At 48.1% G+C, this 18,902-nt stretch overlaps 5 protein-coding genes across 7 annotated transcripts; 2 read left to right on the forward strand and 3 right to left on the reverse strand.

Annotated features, from left to right (window-relative positions):
• Positions 1–203: 203 nt before the first annotated feature.
• Positions 204–5,747, reverse strand: cnk (connector enhancer of ksr). The gene is made up of 3 exons (XM_017143948.3): positions 5,555–5,747; positions 5,225–5,388; positions 204–5,155 (listed from the first exon to the last, which is right to left on the reverse strand). The coding sequence occupies exons 1-3, from the start codon at positions 5,610–5,612 to the stop codon at positions 806–808; spliced, it is 4,572 nt and encodes a 1,523-aa protein (XP_016999437.2). The 5' UTR covers positions 5,613–5,747; the 3' UTR covers positions 204–805.
• A 786-nt stretch (positions 5,748–6,533) lies between these two features.
• On the forward strand, positions 6,534–12,665 carry l(2)k01209 (lethal (2) k01209). 3 transcript variants are annotated; one of them, XM_070213479.1, is made up of 8 exons: positions 6,559–6,697; positions 8,075–8,544; positions 10,670–10,971; positions 11,029–11,135; positions 11,198–11,505; positions 11,564–11,750; positions 11,811–12,404; positions 12,464–12,665. In XM_070213479.1, exons 2-8 carry the CDS (start codon positions 8,333–8,335, stop codon positions 12,578–12,580), a joined length of 1,827 nt encoding a protein of 608 aa, XP_070069580.1. In that variant the 5' UTR covers positions 6,559–6,697; positions 8,075–8,332; the 3' UTR covers positions 12,581–12,665. The 3 variants fall into 3 exon arrangements, with proteins under 3 accessions (XP_016999432.1, XP_070069580.1, XP_016999431.2); XM_017143943.3 differs by lacking the exon at positions 8,075–8,544 and having other exon boundaries at positions 6,534–6,697; XM_017143942.3 differs by lacking the exon at positions 6,559–6,697 and having other exon boundaries at positions 7,991–8,544.
• On the reverse strand, positions 12,642–14,492 carry LOC108058946 (threonylcarbamoyladenosine tRNA methylthiotransferase). The gene is made up of 2 exons (XM_017143944.3): positions 13,407–14,492; positions 12,642–13,344 (listed from the first exon to the last, which is right to left on the reverse strand). The coding sequence occupies exons 1-2, from the start codon at positions 14,397–14,399 to the stop codon at positions 12,685–12,687; spliced, it is 1,653 nt and encodes a 550-aa protein (XP_016999433.2). The 5' UTR covers positions 14,400–14,492; the 3' UTR covers positions 12,642–12,684.
• Positions 14,493–15,000: 508 nt separating this feature from the next.
• Mtap (Methylthioadenosine phosphorylase) lies at positions 15,001–17,321 on the forward strand. The gene is given in 3 exon segments (XM_044393002.2): positions 15,001–15,175; positions 15,232–16,011; positions 16,986–17,321. Coding segments are annotated over 3 exon segments (1,089 nt in total). The 5' UTR covers positions 15,001–15,124; the 3' UTR covers positions 17,244–17,321.
• Bap55 (Brahma associated protein 55kD) lies at positions 17,284–18,880 on the reverse strand. Its single transcript, XM_017139122.3, has 3 exons — positions 18,567–18,880; positions 17,663–18,505; positions 17,284–17,606 (listed from the first exon to the last, which is right to left on the reverse strand). The coding sequence occupies exons 1-3, from the start codon at positions 18,763–18,765 to the stop codon at positions 17,371–17,373; spliced, it is 1,278 nt and encodes a 425-aa protein (XP_016994611.1). The 5' UTR covers positions 18,766–18,880; the 3' UTR covers positions 17,284–17,370.
• Positions 18,881–18,902: the final 22 nt, after the last annotated feature.

Here is an 18,902-nt window from a genome sequence, read left to right on the forward strand (position 1 = left end):
GGGATAATGGGATAACTTCTGGCTTTTCTCAAACAATTTAAACTCTAGAGATCAAAAAAGACAGTTCTTAATAAATAAAACTCTGTTTTCAAAGCATATGAAATCTATATTACAAATCTAGTAATATTTAAACTATCTTAAGTGCATTTTACAACAAAATACCATCGGATCCAGAACCCTTTTCCCCCCTCAAAAACTCCTCCTTTTCATTATATACAGTTGACTTTATTCGTATGCATGTATATTTCGTGTAATTGTGTATATATATATTTTATTATTCGCTACAACATTTGTGGCTCCATTGGCGTCGCTGGAAACCGCTACGATAATATCTCGTTTCGCACAATCTATGTAATATGGTACATGCACTCTAGACACAAACAGTTGAGCAAATCAAACAGCTCGGATTAACTTGGTTAATCGCGTACAAAGGCAAATCATAAATCGATGCGCGCACAGACTTTCTAAGTTTACTTCTCTTTTTGCTATATAATCCATTGTTTTGTGATAGATACATGTGTGTAGAACATTTTGCCTAGAACCGAAATACAATGCAAATAAGGCAGATTAACATTTACAATCTAAGTGGGGGGATTGGGATTTCGGATTGCGAATTGCAGGTAATGCGTGTGAAGACAGGGAAGACGATCAAAATGAACAAGTTGTATAAACCTATAGAATATCGCTATATAATATATATATCTCTATATATGCGTGTGTATAAATACATAAGTAAACGGGGGCTAATCCCCGCGAGCATTCACAATAGTTTTCATCACACAACTAGATTTTTAGATTTAAGTTTCTAGGTCTGATGTTGGTGTTCGCTGCCACTGGGACTGCTGTTGGTGTTGTTGTTGGTGTTGTTATTATTGTTGTTGTTGCTGGTGGTGGAGGTGGTGGCGCCTCCTCCGCTGCTGCTGGGCTGCCGCATCATTAAACGCGACAAGCTGTTGTCGCTGAGCGAATAGATTTCCGGCTCGAAAACAGGCGGACACTTCATGTTGGGATAATCCGGCGTGGCTGCCTTGGAGTCCACTGAACCCGAGCTGGAGACCTTCGGAGTGGCTGCTCCACTCTCCGTTGATGTCGCAGCTTCCGCTGGAGGTTCCTCCTCCCTTTGCCTGTTAGCCATCACCGGAGGCGGCGGAGCTGGCGGCAAAGGCGGCTGCAGTCCCTCCGATGAGCAGAGATTCGTGGTCGAAGTGGTCACTATGCCGGGACCCCGGTAGCTGCGATAGCCCGCCTGATTCTGCGTGGGCAAAGTGATCTGGCTGAAGATCTCCTGATCGCCATCCGGATCCGCGCTGCTCGGGGGAGTAACTAACTGCTGCTGCTGCTGCTGATGATGATGATGACCGAAAAGCGTGCGATGCAGCAGTGGGGAACCCAGGAATCGATTCTCCTTGGAGGGCTTCGCCGGCGTTCCACTCGAAATCGAGAGCTTCGAAAGGATTGCTATAGGAGCCGAGTTCTTGCGATGCGCATCGTACTTGGTGCCCACAATCTTGTCGCGCAAATCCTGATTGTACGTCTGGCTCTTCTTGATGCTGCTGCCGGGGTTTATGATGGCCATTCCATTGCCTCCTCCGCCTCCATCTAATGCGTGATTTGATTTGGATTTCTTGTTCAGCGGCAGCGTCATGGTCATTGCACTGCCCGAGGAGCCCGTCGAGTGTTTGGAGAAGGGAAACCTCCGATCGCTGCTCGACTTTCCTTTCGACTTCTTCTGATCTGCCCCTGAACCGGAGCTGGTTTTGTGCAGGAAGCTGGAGAGCTGCAGCTGCTGGGAGCGCAGAAAGTGCTTCGTCTTGCTGGGCTGCTGCTGTTGCAACTGCTGATGTTGCTGTTGCAAATGCTGATGATGCTGCAAATGCTGCTGCAACTGCTGCTGCTGATGATGGCTACTCGATGATGATGGCGGCTCATCGCCGCTAATCAGCTCGTAGCCAAAGTCGCGCAGCTTCTGACCCTCCTTGGTTCGCGTCCGCTTGATGCTCTCATCGTCCGGCTTGAAGCTAATCTCGTAGTCCGGCGTCTTGGGCAGACTAACGCTCTGTATTTTGGGCAGCTTCTCCAGCGGCTTCACCAAGCTGCTGCTCAGGGAGCTCTGCTGACTGGCCGTCGACTCCGTTCTCGCATGCTTGTGCTTCTCCACGCCCAAGTGCACCCGATTGTTGTACATCTCCTGGGCTTCCTCCTCCTGTTTGCGCAGCATCAGATCCTTGAGCGTCACAAAGCCTTGGGTATTGTGGCCATGATCCAACGTGCTGCCCACCGACATCTTGGGCAGCAGGGTTTTCGAGGTGTGGAAATCGAATTCCACCAAATTCGGATTCGAGGCGTGCAGAAAGTTGAACGGCGCCTTCTTCAGACTCGACTTGCTGCTGGGACTCTGGCTGGGACTCTCCTCGGTGCTGCTGCTCTGCTGCTGCTGCAGGGAAGTCGTTGTGGGCGTGGTGGGCGCCGGCGAGGTGGGCGGACCCAGAATGGAGGCGGCCGACTCTGTGCCGCTGACCACCGAACTGCGGCTTGAACTGCGGGATAGTTTGGGCCCTAGCAGAGGTGGTATCTGCGTGGGCGGCATGGCTGGGTCATGGTAGCCCGGGGTATTGGCTCCTATCTGAATGCCAAAGCTTCCACCGGGCACTTTCCTATAGCTACGATACTGCTCCGTGGGCACGGGAATATCGCTCGAGGGTTTGGCCGCACTGCTCTTAAAAGTGTTCGTAAACTTCCTAAACGAATCCAGGTAGCCGCGTTCATGTTTTATAGGCGCTGAAGAGGGAGGAGTGCCACCCGAGAGCACCATTGACATGGACACCGCCTCCTTGTTGCCCTGCGGCGAGGGAGTGCTCAGGTTCTGGGTGACGAGCGCATCGTTTTCCTCGCCGGAGCTATCGTTTTCGGAATACAGATCCTTAAGATCGCCACCGCTTTTGGAAGCCGAATTAGGTGGCACTTTGAGCGACGCCTGGCGCAAAAAGTCCACCCACTGATTAAGCGCATTCAACGACTCTGCCGCAAAGTAGAAGCTCTTCGCTGTATGGTAAACTTTAAAAGCATGCGGCTTGGAGTGCACTTCCTTGGCCAGGGAAACTGTGAATCCCGGCAAAAAGATCACCAGGCTGGCACTCGTACTCTGCTTGCTGCGAAATCCGTAGAGAATGGTGTCCAGCATCACGAAATATATCTTGGCCCAGTAGGTCACCCCGCGATGGTTCTTTTTGCGGCGGTATAGGTGACCCTGAATGTCTCCCGTGGGCAGCAGCTTGAGGTTCGTATTCCGCCGCTTGGCCATTAGCGAGTGCTTCTTTTTCAGGGTCAGCGTTCTCGATTTGCTGGGCGTGTGCAGCTCACTAATCTCTGAGGAGTCAGCCGATGGTACGGGAATGGAAATGCTGGTTGTGCTAGAAGCTGGCTGCATGCTAGCGGGTTTCGGTGGCGGTGGCGGCACCATTTCCCTTGGTTTCCTGGGTCGCGGTGGCGGTGCCGGCGGCGTGACAAGCAGAAACTCCTTTCTGGGCTCAATTGCAGGCGGCGTATCCGATTCCTCGCCTGAATTATCATAGGCTGGAGTACTGTGACTCTTGTCCAAGCGGCCCCTTCGATTCAGGAGCGGCATATTAACCGCCTCCGCCAGGGGCAAATCCTGACCTTTGCTGGCCTGATTAATGGCCTCTAGGAGTTCCTCCGCATTCTCCGTCTTGCAGTTGCGCAGCGTTTCCAGCGCATCCTCGTCGCCCTCGTCCGCAAAGGGAATCGGCTCGAAGGTCTCCAGTATGGTGTTCTCCACATTGCAGATGAACTTTTCGTTCTTCATCACATAATCCTCCTTGGCATCGAATCTTACTACTTTGCTGACGCCGGGCTTGTAGCGATCCACGAGGAATTCGCGCTGCGAGTCCTCCGTCAGTTGTTTTAGCTTCCGCACCTCATGGAACATCCGCTTTCCCCTGTCCGTCGACGTATCGCCGGTGATTCCAATGCAAGTGGTGGGTCGCGGGGCAATTTCCAGGCCATAACCAAAGGATATCGACTTGTCGCGAATGCTGGGTGAGCTGGGATCGCAATTGGCGGGCGAGCCAACGCCTGGCTTTCGTTCGTGCCATGAGGGAACCACCAAATCCGAGTGTTTCAGGCTCAGAAACTCATCCCCACAAATGGTGTTTCTCCGCTGCAGCAGAGCCCTTGGTTTGGGGTAGTACAAACGTATCTCACGGGCTGCCAGCTTGGGATCCGTGGGCGTGGGAATATCACTGCAGCTGGAATCGGAATCGGAAGCCGAGGAAACTGGGTTTGTCACCTTGGTCAGCTCACGCTTCTCGCTGCTTAGGGATTTGCTGGGATTCGTCGGTACGCTTCCCATTCCACCCGTTGCCATTGGATCGGTATCCAAAGTGAGGAAAGCAGTCCTGGGACTCGGCATCTGCTCTGCCCAGCGGTTGGCCATGTTCCTCTTTTTGCTGGGCAACCTGTAAGGCTGCATGTAGATCTGGCCAAACATCTTCGTATGCTTCGGTCGCTTTTTCACCGTAAGCACCACATCGGGCAGCGCTTCCCTCAGATGCTCCAGCACCGTGCGATGCTGCCAGCCCACCACAGTTTGATAATTGATCTGCACAATCTCATCGCCATCTTCGATCTTTCCCGAATTGTGAGCAGGTGAATTGTACTTGATGTCCGTGACGCGGTGAATACCATTATAGCTGGATTCTATGTTGAAACCCAGCTCGGATTCGCGCTTCTTTAGCGTCACCAGGTTCAAGGAGGCGGGCTGCAGGACCATGGGATCGGAAATGTCCTGGATGACGAAATTGGCCAGATTTTCCAGTCGCTCCGCCGACTGACGAATCGCCGGCACCGGCTGCAGGGCGAACCTATCGCGATGCGCTATGGTGGCCAGCTCCAGGCCGCATTTGAGCACATTGCCGCAGTATTCGCGGTACATTTCCTGTTTGCGAAAGGGCGTTCGTTCCAGGCTGCCCACCAGCGGTTTTAGCGTAGCTATCGTTCGGGTGATATCGTGCAGTATCCGCGTATCGATCTTGGTGCTCTCCGCATGATTCCTGGCCAGCTCGCGATGCAGATTGCCCGCTGCAGTGGCCACATGCAAAGCCATGAACTGTAGATTGTCGTTTTTCAGGTGATAGTGCTGGAAGATTACAGGGATTAGGGGGTTTGTTAGGTTGTTTAGGGGTTTATAAGTATAGAGGGTACTCACAAAGTTCCTCAGGTTCTCCACCGCCTCCAGCACGATCTCCTGATGGCCAATGCGCAGCATGCCCAGATTCTCCAGCTCGTAGGGTCGAATATTAAGCAGGGCCCGACCGCCGATCTCCTGCTTGGAGAACTCGTACAAATACCCCTTCATGGACTCATCCAGACCTGGGAAAACATAATTATACTGTTAAAACCTCGAACAAAGCGGAATTTCTTGTTGCACTATCTCTGCAGTTGTTGTTGCTGCTTTTTGGGGCAGTGGCTGCGAGATGCACTTTTTTCTTTTTCCTCTTTCCCAGCTGCGTTTTCCTTGACCTCGAATTTTAGTTACCTCTGATCCAGTCGGTGACCTGGTCGGGCGTCCACTCGGCGATGTTGATGTAGGCCATCGCGCTGCTGCTGCTCACGATCCGCTGGGCCCCACCTACGGCATATTATCAATTGCGAGCTGAAAAACACTCGACCAAGTTCGGAGATATTGGATATTGTTGCGTCTCTCTGGTCCGTCGACTAGGGATGGGAGCCAGGAGGCGATGATTGTTCGATATTTACAGACGGTCACTCTGGAAGGGCAGGAGTTTGTACTCGCTGACTTAGCGGAGACATCCTCCTGATATGTCACCATATCCGATTATGATATCGAGTATTAAGGGTATTCACCACATTTTTGAATTGCCGATCAGATAAAATAAGCGTGCAAATATTACCTTTTGTACATTTGTCGATATTAATACTTGCATTTGAATCCAAGCAGTGTATTTTAAAATCCTTGGTAAATTAATAACTCCTTTCCTGGCTTGAACTCGAACTAACTGGAAATTCAGCTTAGAGCTCGATATGCATATCTTCTTATCATCTTCTTATTTGGCCAAAATACTTAAGTTTTTAAGACCACTGATATCGTTCGGCAAAGAATACTCTTCGTCGAGGCGCTTTCTAACTTTTTGAATAAATTTATATATTTTATTTTACTGTAACGACAGAATCTCCTTAGCCCGCCCAACTCTTAGTTATTGACATTCGGGACATTCGATAAATCAAAGCTGCGTTTCGCAACACTGGCGCAGACCCCAATCGAACAGCTGAGCGCCTTGCGAATCGAATTGAATTGGCCCCAAAACATACGAATAAATGCCTCAATGACAGCATCAAATGAAGATAAACAATCAAATTAGCGTTCCACCGCCCCAATGAATTTCCCCCAGCTGACAATTAGCCGCCTAGGCGACCACTTACACCCGGGCATCCATACATATACATACGGGTTCCCCAGCGCGCACGTTTTTCAACGCAATGCTTTTAGAAACCGAATCAGTCACTTGCTGGGAGAGGGAGAGGCACGACGAAATAAATCACCGCGTGTTTTTTTCTAATCGCTGCAACTGGCTGCTGCTGCTGCTGCAATCTCAATTCTGGCAATGTCTGTGAAGCAAATCAAGTTCTACAACCCATCGAGTTCCGCCAGCTCCGACAGGTAACGAACGACTTTTTAATGCCGCGTTAATTCACGCACGGCCGAAAGTAATGTGTGAAAATCCAACAAAAGTCATTAGAATGTGATACGCACATACATACCGTATGTATGTATATAAGCGGGCATGTGCTCCAAGCCATTCATCATATGTGCGTACATATGTACATCGTGGGGCCCCTAAACACGCAATATAAATAAATGCTGGGAAAATGGCATAGGGCCTCCCACCGGGAAAGTGAGAAGGTGGTTCTTTGTGTGCTGAAAATCCTGTTCCTTTTAGCAGAAAGTGTTGGAAATCCTGTTTCTTTCAGCAGGCGACGGTGTAGGGAAAATGTAAATTCCCTAGGAAAACCACATAGAAACCTCATTTCCCCCTTACTTTTTGTGTCACCCCCGTGTATTTTGAAACCAGAGACGGAAGAAATGTAAGGGGTGAATGAGGTTTTGTCCCTTCCGCTTGTATGGAGAAACCTCTTGAAAATATGTTATTTTCCAGAGGAATGTTCCCGCTGGGCTCCCACCGGGAAAGTGAGAAGGTGGTTCTTTGTGTGCTGAAAATCCTGTTCCTTTTAGCAGAAAGTGTTGGAAATCCTGTTTCTTTCAGCAGGCGACGGTGTAGGGAAAATGTAAATTCCCTAGGAAAACCACATAGAAACCTCATTTCCCCCTTACTTTTTGTGTCACCCCCGTGTATTTTGAAACCAGAGACGGAAGAAATGTAAGGGGTGAATGAGGTTTTGTCCCTTCCGCTTGTATGGAGAAACCTCTTGAAAATATGTTATTTTCCAGAGGAATGTTCCCGCTGGGCTGCGTTCGCAAAACACCAATACACGCACGCATGGCATGTGATAAATTCAATTTCGATATAGTCGCCGGTTGCATCGGATCGGAGGAGTGAGCGAGAGGGACTGACGAGGGGAGCGGGGGGAGAGAGCGAGAAAGCGAAGCGAACCCCCTGCGAGAACAGTTACGAGCTAGAGATGGGCGCGTGAGCAGGATGTGATTAACGGTTGCACTTGCAGTTAATATGATTTGTGGATTTTAAATTCTATCGCCCACTTACATAAATTATTTTTGACTTCAAAATTAAATTAAATAAAATATAAAAAAAAACAATTTATTTACTAAAGTTCTTCAGTAATTTTTTGCTATAAAAAGCAGTATAATAATTTACAAACACTTCGTGTCACGCGCCCACCTCTAGCCGAAGGCAGGCGACAACAACAAAGCGGAGACGACGCCGGCAGAGGCAACGGCAACGGCAGCGCAGCTTTTTAACCTTAGCTGCTTTAACACTTTTTTATGCCATTCAATCGCCAAACGCCGCTCACCTCACACTTACACTTCCACCTCCGCCGCTTATTTTGCTTTTATTAGTTATCGAATGAATGCCGGGCCACAACGCAAAAGGTGAACACCGCTGCGTAAGGAAAATAAAAGCTCCAAATCACATGTGATCCATCCACGCCGCCGGCGATTCGCGTGAGCGTCTGTGATTGTGATTGTGAGTGAGTGACCCATTTTGGCCATCGCCTCGCCGGTTCTGCGTTCTGTGTTCTTCTGCTGCTGAATATTCTCACGCCCACGCCGACGGACAGAGAGATCCCACGAAATCACTGCCAGACCGGGCTAAAAATGAGCAGCATCACGTTTTTGTGCAGCAAGTCGGCCCACAACAACAACAACAATAATAATAACAAGAGCAGCAACGATGTGCCAAAAGCGACCGCAGCATTTGCAGCCGCATCCGCCGGTTTACTAACCATCGCCGCCCACCAACAGCAGCAACAACAACCACATCAGCAGTCAAAGGTTAAGGCTATAGCAGCCAAAACCAATGGTCACATGTAATTCATTGCATTTTCCCCCATTTTTAACGTAAAAAACCAATCGAATTCCCATTATATATGTGCATACATTCATTTGTGCATGAGTATATATGTATGTATATATCTGTCGGTGTGTATTTGAGTGCCCTTTGTTGTTTTTGTTGTCTCATTTACCGCCATTCTAATTGTTTTGGCGTTGCGCTTGTTTGTCCAGCACTCTCGTTTCGCCCCGTCTCTGTCTATCTATCTGTTTTCCAGTGTTTAATTAACGCTAGCGTTTTGTGTTTAACATTGTTTATCGAGTCTGCGGTTCGGCAAATAACAACAAATGACGAAAAGACGATAGCGTCAGCAAGTGCGCTCTCGATTCTCCAACATGGCTGCGATCGCAAAACAGAAGCCACGTCTATCGGTTTTCGCCAACTCCCGAGTTCTCTTGGCTCCCCCTCCCCCCTGCACATCCTGTCCTGCATCCTCCATCGCCTCTCACCCGGAGTCCTGCTGCCGTCCTTGTCCCACCCGCCTGGAGCGGCATAACCTGTTGTTAGATTTCTCGGGAAGAGCACAGCACACGTGGCAAACGCTGCGCTCTCCCACTCCTCTCCTCACCTCTCCTCTCTCATCATGCGGTGCAAAAACTATAAATATGCTGAGGAATCTCGCCTCTGGCGTCACCAGATTATTGGCCCTGCACAGAGAGAAAAACCGGCTTGAATGAATAATTTCCGACCTGCTTTTGACTAACATGCGATTTATTTCAGTAGCGAAAAATAAAATAATTAGCACAATTAAGCAGATAAAAAAATCTTTAAAGTGAACTTAATATTAGGGAATTTTTTTACCCTTATAAAATTTAAAATCTTAAGGCCTAAACAAAATATATTATTTAAATTTATTTATTTTAGTAAAATAGTAAATTTATTAACTCAATCTTAATATCATGCAGATAAAAAATCTTAAAAAAGTTGATAAGATCACATACATTTTTTTCTTCCCGTGTGCTGTATTTCTTTTTGGCACAGTAATAAAGAGCAGAAGATACAGCGAAAGGTGGAAAAAGAGAGAGAGAGGAGAGAGTGCAACGAACGCGCCTACGCAGCATGGCATCCAAAAGATGGACCGTCTAGCAGGCTTTGTCTGCCTGCCCCTGTGTACTCATCTTTTACTTGCTTACTTCTTCCCAGAAATGTATATCGAGTGTGTTTCTTTATGTATTTGGCACAAGTAGTAGTCTGCATTACTTTAATGGCCAAATACGGCCGGATTCGGTTCCTCCCGAATCGTGGGGTCACGTCAGCATTATGCAGTGCACATGGCGGAAATACCCCACCATAATATAATGCTATATGCAAAAATTTATGATATGGCACATTAATGAATGTAGGGTGTGTCAGTAATCTGAACAAAAATGTATACATTTCATCTGTATCATTATTTTCCATACCTTATTTTTGACCTACTTAAGGGAAATACCTTAAATTTATTGTTTAAAGTATTAACCATTTACTTATTTAACCATACAAAACTTGATTCACCCTGTTGCTCATATTGTATTTCATACAAGATCGCAAAATTACCATAAAAAATCCAATACTTTCTCCAGACCTACATTTTTAATTAAAAGACCATAATAATAAACCATTATCTGTTCTCATTCGATGCCATAAGAATTAAGCTTATAATACCAGCAATGTTATCTTCTATCCCATTCAATTAAGGCCTCAAGTAACTGGGATATTTATAGAACATATTGAACAGTAGATTAATTTTACGTAGGCGATACGTCTGGTCTCATGCGCTTGTGTGGGAGTAAATAAACGTAGAGAAAGGGGAGGGGGCCTTTAAAGTAGAGTAGGTCAGTGAGTATAACGCATCCTTGAACTCTCCGCGCACAGCTTGCATTGCCATACCTACCTACCCTGTAGTAATTTCACTAACAAAATTGGTAATCTATACTTCTGTACCCGTAAAATACTTAAAATTATTGTGAAATTAATCAGTGGTCGTGGTTGGTGATAAAAATCCTTATCGTGGCTAATCACTGAATTCCACTTAATTTATTCGTACTCAACGTCATCGTTATATGGTGGGAGTTAAGAATTCGGTAAGCGTTAACTAATCTGTGTATATATACTATTTGCAGCGATGACCGTTCGGATGTCACTGAGCAACTCTACGTGGATCCATATGCCGACCTGGGCAATGGCCTTCCCGGGGATCTCAACTGCTGCCCAGCCTCGCCCACTACAGTGCCTGCAAAAGCATCCTTGGAATCGCCTCTGAAACGTTCCGGCCGGAGGCAGCGAACCACATCCATTGGCAACCAGACCACCACCGCGAATCCGTCCGAATGCATCATACGCGCCAATAATCGCACGATCTACACGGCCGGACGTCCGCCGTGGTACAATTGTGCCGGCCAGCAGGTTGAACCCTTCGTCATAGGTTAATATTCAAGTTACGCATACGTTTCCAATTTCTAATATCTTTAATGTCCTTTAGGAATCTGCGGAGGAAGTGCCTCTGGCAAGACCACAGTGGCTGAGAAGATCATAGAGAGCCTGGACGTTCCCTGGGTGACACTCTTATCCATGGACTGTTTCTACAAGGTGAGAGAAAATAATCATCAGCTAATTAAGTACCCTTAGTAACTTTCCCTTTTATCCCGTAGATCCTAAATGAGAAACAGCATGAACAGGCCCTGATCAACGAGTACAACTTTGATCACCCGGATGCCTTTGACATCGAGCTGCTGCTGGATGTGCTCACCAAACTGAAGGAGGGCCGCAAGGTCGAAGTTCCCGTCTACAATTTTGTGACACATGGCCGCGAGAGCCAAACGAAAACGATGTACGGCGCGAATGTGATCATCTTCGAAGGCATTCTTACCTTCCACAGCCCAGAGGTACTTAAACTGCTGGATATGAAGATCTTTGTGGACACAGATCCCGATATTCGCCTGGCCAGGCGGCTAAAAAGGTGTGTGGGGGCTCTCGACTTTCCCCGACTGGATTATAAAATGAATTTTACATTTCAGGGACATCTCACAGCGCGGACGCGACCTGAAGGGCGTGCTGAAGCAATACCTGAATATGGTGAAGCCCTCTTACTGCAATTACATAGCTCCAACAATGGCCCATGCGGATATCATTGTGCCGCGTGGCGGCGAGAACAAGGTGGCCATCCATCTCATCGTCCAGCACGTGCACACACAACTCCAGCTGGTGAGGATTTTTAATAAGTAACCTATATTAACCTTGCTAATCTCTTTCTGCTTCTTCCAGCGTGGTTTCAAGCTGCGCGAAACTCTGGCCAATTCCTACAAGGACCAGCCCATGCCACATTCTCTGCACCTGCTGCATCCCACGCCCCAAATCAAGGGCCTGCACACGTTCATCCGCTGCCGAAATACGTCCCGCGATGAGTTCATCTTTTACTCGAAGCGCCTCATTCGGCTGGTCATCGAGTATGCCCTCAGTCTGTTTCCCTTCAAGAAGACCACGGTGGAGACGCCACAGGGCGTTCTGTACGAGGGCAAACGCATGGAATCGCGCAAAATCTGCGGCGTCTCCATTCTGCGAGCCGGTGAAACCATGGAGCAGGCCGTGTGCGATGTGTGCAAGGACATTCGCATCGGGAAAATCCTCATCCAGACCAATCTGAAGACCGGCGAGCCGGAGCTTTACTACCTGAGGCTGCCCAAAGACATAAAAGACTACAAGGTGATACTGATGGACGCGACCGTGGCCACCGGAGCGGCGGCCATGATGGCCATTCGGGTGCTGCTGGATCACGATGTGCCCGAGGACAACATCATCCTGGCCTCGCTGCTGATGGCCGAGATCGGTGTGCACTCCATTGCCTATGCCTTCCCTAAGGTGAGATGGAGATTATATCTTTAACTATAGATTTTAACTTTGATCTCTCTTTTTTACAGGTTAAAATTGTTACTTCCGCTCTGGATCCGGAGATTAATAGTAAGTTTTATGTTATACCCGGCATTGGTAACTTTGGCGATCGCTACTTTGGCACGGAACCCTCCGACGAGTACTAGGAGGAACCACTATGGAACCATCAAGTTTCTAATGTATCCTAGGTTAAGTTCAAAGCGTTACTTAAATTATGAATTCGGAACGAAAGCTTGTTTTATTGGAGTAGTTAAAGGAGCCGTAAGAGCAGCTGAATGAGGAAGGCCAGGCTTCCCACAACCAAAGCAATGCCCACATAGCGCTGGATCAGCTGATCCCGACTCCTGGTTTGGATCTGGACCTCCTGCTTATTGGCACATCTCGTCCAGTCCCGTTCGTCATCCAAAATCTCGCCCACCATGCTGAACTTGCTGACGCTAGTGATTCGCACATGGACGCGAGTGCCCAGAAGATTCTCCCGCATGGGCAGCAACACCTGCTCGTAGCTCTTGTTGTGGCCCACATAGTGGAGCTTGTCGTGGGAGATTTCCGTGACCAGAACAGTGTATATTTCACCCACTCTCTTGGCGTACGGCTCGTAGCTGTAGAAGAGATCTGTGAGTCGTTTGGTGCGCTTCTTCACCAGATTCGCGGGTATGCGCTCCATTTTAGCAGCTGGCGTGCCCGGACGAGGGAAGAACTGGTTGATGAACAGACTGGGGAATCGGTACTTGGCGCACAGTGTCATTGTCTCCTCGAAATCCGCCTCGGTCTCTGTGGGAAAGCCGCAAATTATGTCGGTGGCAATGGTAATGCCGGGAACGCGTTCTCTTAAGAAATCCACCACATGTTCGAATTCCTGCCGGCAGTACTCTCGCTTCATCTCACCCAGCACGGAGTCGCTGCCGCTCTGTAATAGAAATGATAAAAGATTAGCCAGTTATAGATTTAGATTGAGAAATAGAATCTTACCTGTACAGGAACATGCAAGAAGGCGTAGACTCTGGGATGCTGCAGCACCTTGGCCACCTCCTCCAGGTGTTCCAGTATATAAGGTGGATTGGTCATGCCCACGCGCAGCATGCAGTGCTCGGGAATCACTTCCACCAGCTGCCAGAGCAGCTCGGGCAGCGAGCTTCCAATGTCCCGACCATAGGCACCGGTATCCTCGGACGTCAGCCAGATCTCGCAGCATCCCTCGGCGAAGGATTGGCGGGCGCGCTCGACCACCTCCTCGGGCGGATAGCTGGCCAGATCGCCGCGGGCATGCTTGGTCTTGCAGTAGGTGCACTGATTCAGGCAGCCCGAATTTATGGATATGATCTCAATCAGCGGATTCTTGCGCACTTTGGGTAAAGAGAGCGGAGCTCCAGCCACCCGGCGACCGTGGACCTTCTTCTTGTTCTGCAGCAGCTGGACGCTGTGGCCCTTGAGGGTCTCCTCAACGACCTCGACCACGCGATCGATCTGCTGGACACCGATGATGGAGAGACCGCTGAGGTAGTCCGATTTGGGAGCTCCCTGCGGGACGCAGCCGGCGACCACGACATGCTTGCCATTCCGCATGCCCGACTCGATCTCGTTGCGGAACGTGTCCTCTGAGGGATTCTTCACCGTGCAGCTGTTGAGCAGCCACAGGTCGGCCTCCTCCTTGCCACTTAGTTTGTAGCCATAGGCAGCCAGCTGACCGGCCATGTACTCCGAGTCCGAGTTGTTGTGGGCACAGCCCCAGGTCTTGACGAAGACCTTCTGGGTGCCGGGTATCACGCTCTCGTGGATCGTGGGCTTTGGTTTCTCCTCCGCCTCCTCCTCAGCTTCTGGCCGGATTTGTATGCGTTTCTTGGCGCGCACCGTCACATTCTTCTTGTTCTCGTAGCGCTCTCGTGGCTTCACATCGTCGGCGGATATCAGGTCCTCGATGTCGTCCACATCGTTGCCAGGCAGATCCTGTCCAAGGTGGTACATAGTTGCGTCGTCTCCTGGTTGCGGAGGATTTCGGTTCCGAAACACATGTGCAACACCTCCAGCTGTTTACATTCGTGCTTCTTCTTCGATTCGGAAAGGGTATTCGATAAATGCAATCGATAACAGGTTTGGCTGTGCCTCCAGGATACCCTACAGTAGGGGTGTTTAACGCCTATTAACATTTAATTTAATATTCATTTTAATCCTTGAACATCTTTTCTGAATTAATTCCTATTTTATATATAAAATGACAAATGGGCTTTAACACTTATTTTTAAGTTTTAAGTAAACTGTTTTAAACGGCATTCGACTTATGTATGTATATTTTCAATATTTAAGACCTTTATTTGGTACCTTCTAAGATGATTAATCTTACAAAATTGATTCATTTTAGTGTAGTTTTTAATAATAAATGATCCGAAAGGAAAAATAAATTTTAGGAAATAAACTTTATGGTAATGTAACGATCATTTGAATATGATAGTTCGTCCCAAAAAGATATCTAATCTACTAAAACAAATTTTTTAATAAAAATTAAATAGTTAAATTACACACCTACAACGACGAACTGAGTGCCATTTCCAGCATGCCCGAGCTTTTGCGGCTCATGCACCCTACTGTGTAGACACACAGTTATCAGTGCGCTATCAGCGGAACAATTTACTCTGCTCCAGACCGCCGCCACAGCAGCCTGTAAAAGCACAATCCACAATCCGTAGCTAGCCATGATTACGATTAAGTGTAAAGACACCAATCTGGATCCCCTTCCGATCAAGGTGAGTTCATGGCGGAAGCTCTTTTCAATGCCAAGCTATAAATAAATCGCTCGCAGATTGGGATCATTGGCGGTTCGGGGCTGGATGACCCCGATATCCTGGAGCAGCGGCAGGAGCGCGTGGTGGAGACGCCCTATGGAGAACCATCGGATGCCCTGATCGAGGGCGAGATCAATGGAGTCCAGTGCGTGCTCCTGGCGCGACATGGACGCAAGCACGACATTATGCCCTCAAACGTTAATTACAGGGCCAACATCTGGGCTCTGCGCGATGTGGGCTGCACCCACTTGATTGTGTCCACCGCCTGTGGCTCCCTGCGCGAGGAAATCAAGCCGGGCAACCTGGTGGTGCCGCACGATTTCATCGACAGGACCACGAAACGCCTGCAGACCTTCTACGACGGCAAGGCCCAAAGTCCACGTGGCGTCTGCCATTTGCCCATGTTTCCGGCCTTCAGCGAACGCACCCGCAACATCCTCCTCCAGGCGGCCAAGGAGCTGGAGATTCCCGCCCACGAGAAGGCCACCATTGTGACCATCGAGGGACCGCGCTTCTCCTCGCGCTCCGAGAGTCACATGTTCCGCCAGTGGGGCGGCGACCTCATAAACATGACCACGTGCCCAGAGGTTGTCTTGGCCAAGGAGGCCGGTCTGCTCTACGGATCGGTGGCCATAGCCACGGACTACGACTGCTGGCGCATGGGCTGCGAGGGTGTCAACGTGCAGGATGTCCTGCGCACCTTTGCCGAGAACGTGATCAAGGTAAAGAAGATCCTGGTCAACGCTGTGGGCCGGATTGCCAAGGAGGACTGGTCGGAGGACATACTGAATGCCAAGGTGAGTGAGCTTGGATATGAACTAGAGCCCTGCATGAATGGATTCAATGCATTATTTTAAATTTTTTGTTTTATATAAATGAAGTAATTAGAATTGGTTTAATAGAATTGAATGAAAGAATGGCATGAATTCCGAAATAATTCTAGCGACAATTTATTTTAAAGAAGAAAGAGCCATCATTTTGTGATTAAATATACATGCATTTTATTTTCTAAGCAGTTAAGATTGATTTGTTAAAAATTGTACACTTTTGGTTCTTGCAAGTTCAAACAATTTATAAAAATCAGGGAACGTAACTGTTATAAGTTTTATTTTAAAAATCACACTTTAACAGTTATTTTCTGATTTGTAAAGTAAAACTCAAAGAATAACTGTTATTTTTTGAGTTTTATAATAAAAGTTGACAAATAACAGTTATTCGTCGTGATCAAAATAAAACTCAAACTTGATTTATGGCGATTTTGTGGGTAAACAAAATTTTAAAAAAATATAGGTATAAAATATGCGCGGTTGCCTTTTTTAACAAACTTTTAGTAAGTTATAAAAAGCACGGGTATCATGTTTTTTTTAATTATTTCATTTTTTCAAAAATGTCAAGGGAATAACTGTTATTCATAAAAATCAAAAAATAACAGTTATTTTTTGAGTTTTATTATAAAAATCAAAAAATAAAAATCATTACGGATTTGTAAACTACAATGGCTAATAAAAATTGTGGTGAATTTAAAAAATTTTTAGGACCATTCTAAGTGCGTGATTTTTTTGTATGAAAAATTTACAATAACAGTTATTTTCGTTCCCTGATAAAAATGATTCATTCATTTCATTCAATTCGAAATGAATTAGAAAAACATTCCATTTTTTTAAACATAGAACTGAATTAAACAAATCAGAAATTTTATGGCATACTATGATAAAACATGATATTACGAACCCCTAAAGAAAGTACTTTATGAGAACCTCTATCTTTACAGCAATGCGTTTGCAACAACACCATGTCCGGGGCCATGTGACGTTTTATAAAACTGTGCCACGATATAACCGAAGAAACGCTGATTCGCCGCAAGATATATGTTCCACCGTTCTACCAGCAGTTCCACAAAAAGCGCGGGCCCAAAGTCCACTCCATATCCATTACATACGAATTGGATCCGGAGGACACCAGGCGGCCCAACACTCTAAAAACTCCATTCAAATGTGAAACTGTAACGTCCGCCACGGCGTCGCAGTAGAAATATACATATGTAACTACAGATATGCAAAACTAATCCATAAATTGGGACACTTAAAAGTTCACATTTATATAATTACATAGAGTTGCGTCTTTAAAATTAAAATTGGAATTCGATTGCGCTGCCTTTACGGACACTTGCGCTCCACTTGGCTCTTGCCGGCCTCCTCGTACTCCTGCGACGAAATCCACATCTGCTGGAAGGTGCCTATGCTGGCCAGGATTGAGCCGCCGATCCAGGCTCCGAATCTCCGCTCCACGCTGCCATTGGCGGAAATCATTTTCAGGCGCGTATTGGATGGGGCACGCAGCTGCAGATCGCGATTCAGGCGCTCCGGGAAGCCCTGAAGCAGAGTATTGCCACCTGGGAATAGAAATTGTTTAGAAAGAAATATTTTTAGGGGTAGAATATATTTTTACCCGTAACCACAACGGAGCCAAAGAGCGACAGACGCACATCGGCATCGCACATGCCCACGCTGGTGGACGCCAGTTGGCCAGCGCCCAGCATGGCGTTGTCAAACAGACTCTCGGCTATCTTAAACCGCTCAGAGCTAAAGTCCTGATGATAGCCATTGGGAAACTCATAGTGCACCGTTGGAATCTGGGCGGCCACTCGCTCGTCGAAGGGATTCTCCAGGACCTGCAACACGTTCATCTGGAAGTCCTGCATCATCAGCTGCAGCATGTAGTTCTGCCACGATTGCGTCAAATTCTCGGGCAGTTTGCGCAGCGTAAAGCGCCCGTTGTCACGCTCCTTGACCACATCCTTGGAGGCTATTTTATAAACCGGCGAGAGATCGATGCCGTGCTTCTCCAGATGCTGGCGGCACTGGCGGGAGAGAAAGTCGCCACCCAGCGGTGACTTGACCACCGCCTGCGACAGCACATAACCCTCGTGGACGGGAACGGCCGAGGTGTGGGTGGCGCCGCTGTCCACGACCAAAGCGGTGGCTCGTCCGCTGGAGAAGGCGGCCAGGACAGCGTTTTTCACCAGGAAGAAGGCCGGAACATTGTACTTCTCGAACATCAGCTCCGTGAGCTTCTCGCGGTTGTTGCGCACATTCCAAGAGGCCTCGGAGAAGAGGACGGGGTGATATTCCGGCTCCGATTGGATGACATTGGCGTAGGCGTAGTCAATGACCTTCTCGAACAGGTCCCAGTTGTCGATCATGCCGTCCTTCATGTAGGTCTGCACCTCCATCTGGGAGCGGGGCACATTCACATAGTTGGTGTCCACATAGAACTTGCGCTGGTCAGCGTCTGGCGGGGATTAGGTGAGGGATTAGGTGTGTTTTAGGGTCTAGAGACTATAGAAACTCACTATTTGGCGTGGCATTGTTGTCCGTCTTGGTCTCCGGATCGAGATTGGTCTCGGGAGCTGCTCCAATACCCACAACCGAGGGAATCTCCGCCTTGGGCGAATCCTCCTGCGCGTAGCCCACTCGCAGGGAGTGGTGGCCGGGATCGAAGACCAGGGCGCCGATCTCGTCGCCGCCGTACAACATGGTGCCGCCACTCATCTTGGGGCGTCGTCGCAAGCACTTTTCCTCGTGATTTGTTCGAGAATTTCGCGAATTTCCTTCAGACTTTTTTTATTTTGCGGCTTTTTTCACGACGCTTCTTCCACGCTAGTGGTGGGCTGATAGGTTATCGCAGT

This window comes from Drosophila takahashii, chromosome 2R (assembly GCF_030179915.1).
Source record: "Drosophila takahashii strain IR98-3 E-12201 chromosome 2R, DtakHiC1v2, whole genome shotgun sequence".
NCBI lineage: Eukaryota > Metazoa > Arthropoda > Insecta > Diptera > Drosophilidae > Drosophila > Drosophila takahashii.

What these genes read in the sequence shown, in the direction of transcription:
- cnk (XM_017143948.3), bottom strand. Translation starts at nt 5,612, where the DNA reads ATGGCCTACATCAACATCGCCGAGTGGACGCCCGACCAGGTCACCGAC. An exon ending in GGTCACCGACTGGATCAGAG is followed by an intron (nt 5,389 to 5,554) that starts GTAACTAAAATT and finishes ATGTTTTCCCAG; the next exon opens with GTCTGGATGAGTCCATGAAG. An exon ending in TGGAGAACCTGAGGAACTTT is followed by an intron (nt 5,156 to 5,224) that starts GTGAGTACCCTC and finishes GTAATCTTCCAG; the next exon opens with CACTATCACCTGAAAAACGA.
- LOC108058946 (XM_017143944.3), bottom strand. Translation starts at nt 14,399, where the DNA reads ATGTACCACCTTGGACAGGATCTGCCTGGCAACGATGTGGACGACATC. An exon ending in TCTTGCATGTTCCTGTACAG is followed by an intron (nt 13,345 to 13,406) that starts GTAAGATTCTAT and finishes TTTCTATTACAG; the next exon opens with AGCGGCAGCGACTCCGTGCT.
- Bap55 (XM_017139122.3), bottom strand. Translation starts at nt 18,765, where the DNA reads ATGAGTGGCGGCACCATGTTGTACGGCGGCGACGAGATCGGCGCCCTG. An exon ending in CAACAATGCCACGCCAAATA is followed by an intron (nt 18,506 to 18,566) that starts GTGAGTTTCTAT and finishes AATCCCCGCCAG; the next exon opens with ACGCTGACCAGCGCAAGTTC. An exon ending in TGGCTCCGTTGTGGTTACGG is followed by an intron (nt 17,607 to 17,662) that starts GTAAAAATATAT and finishes TTCTATTCCCAG; the next exon opens with GTGGCAATACTCTGCTTCAG.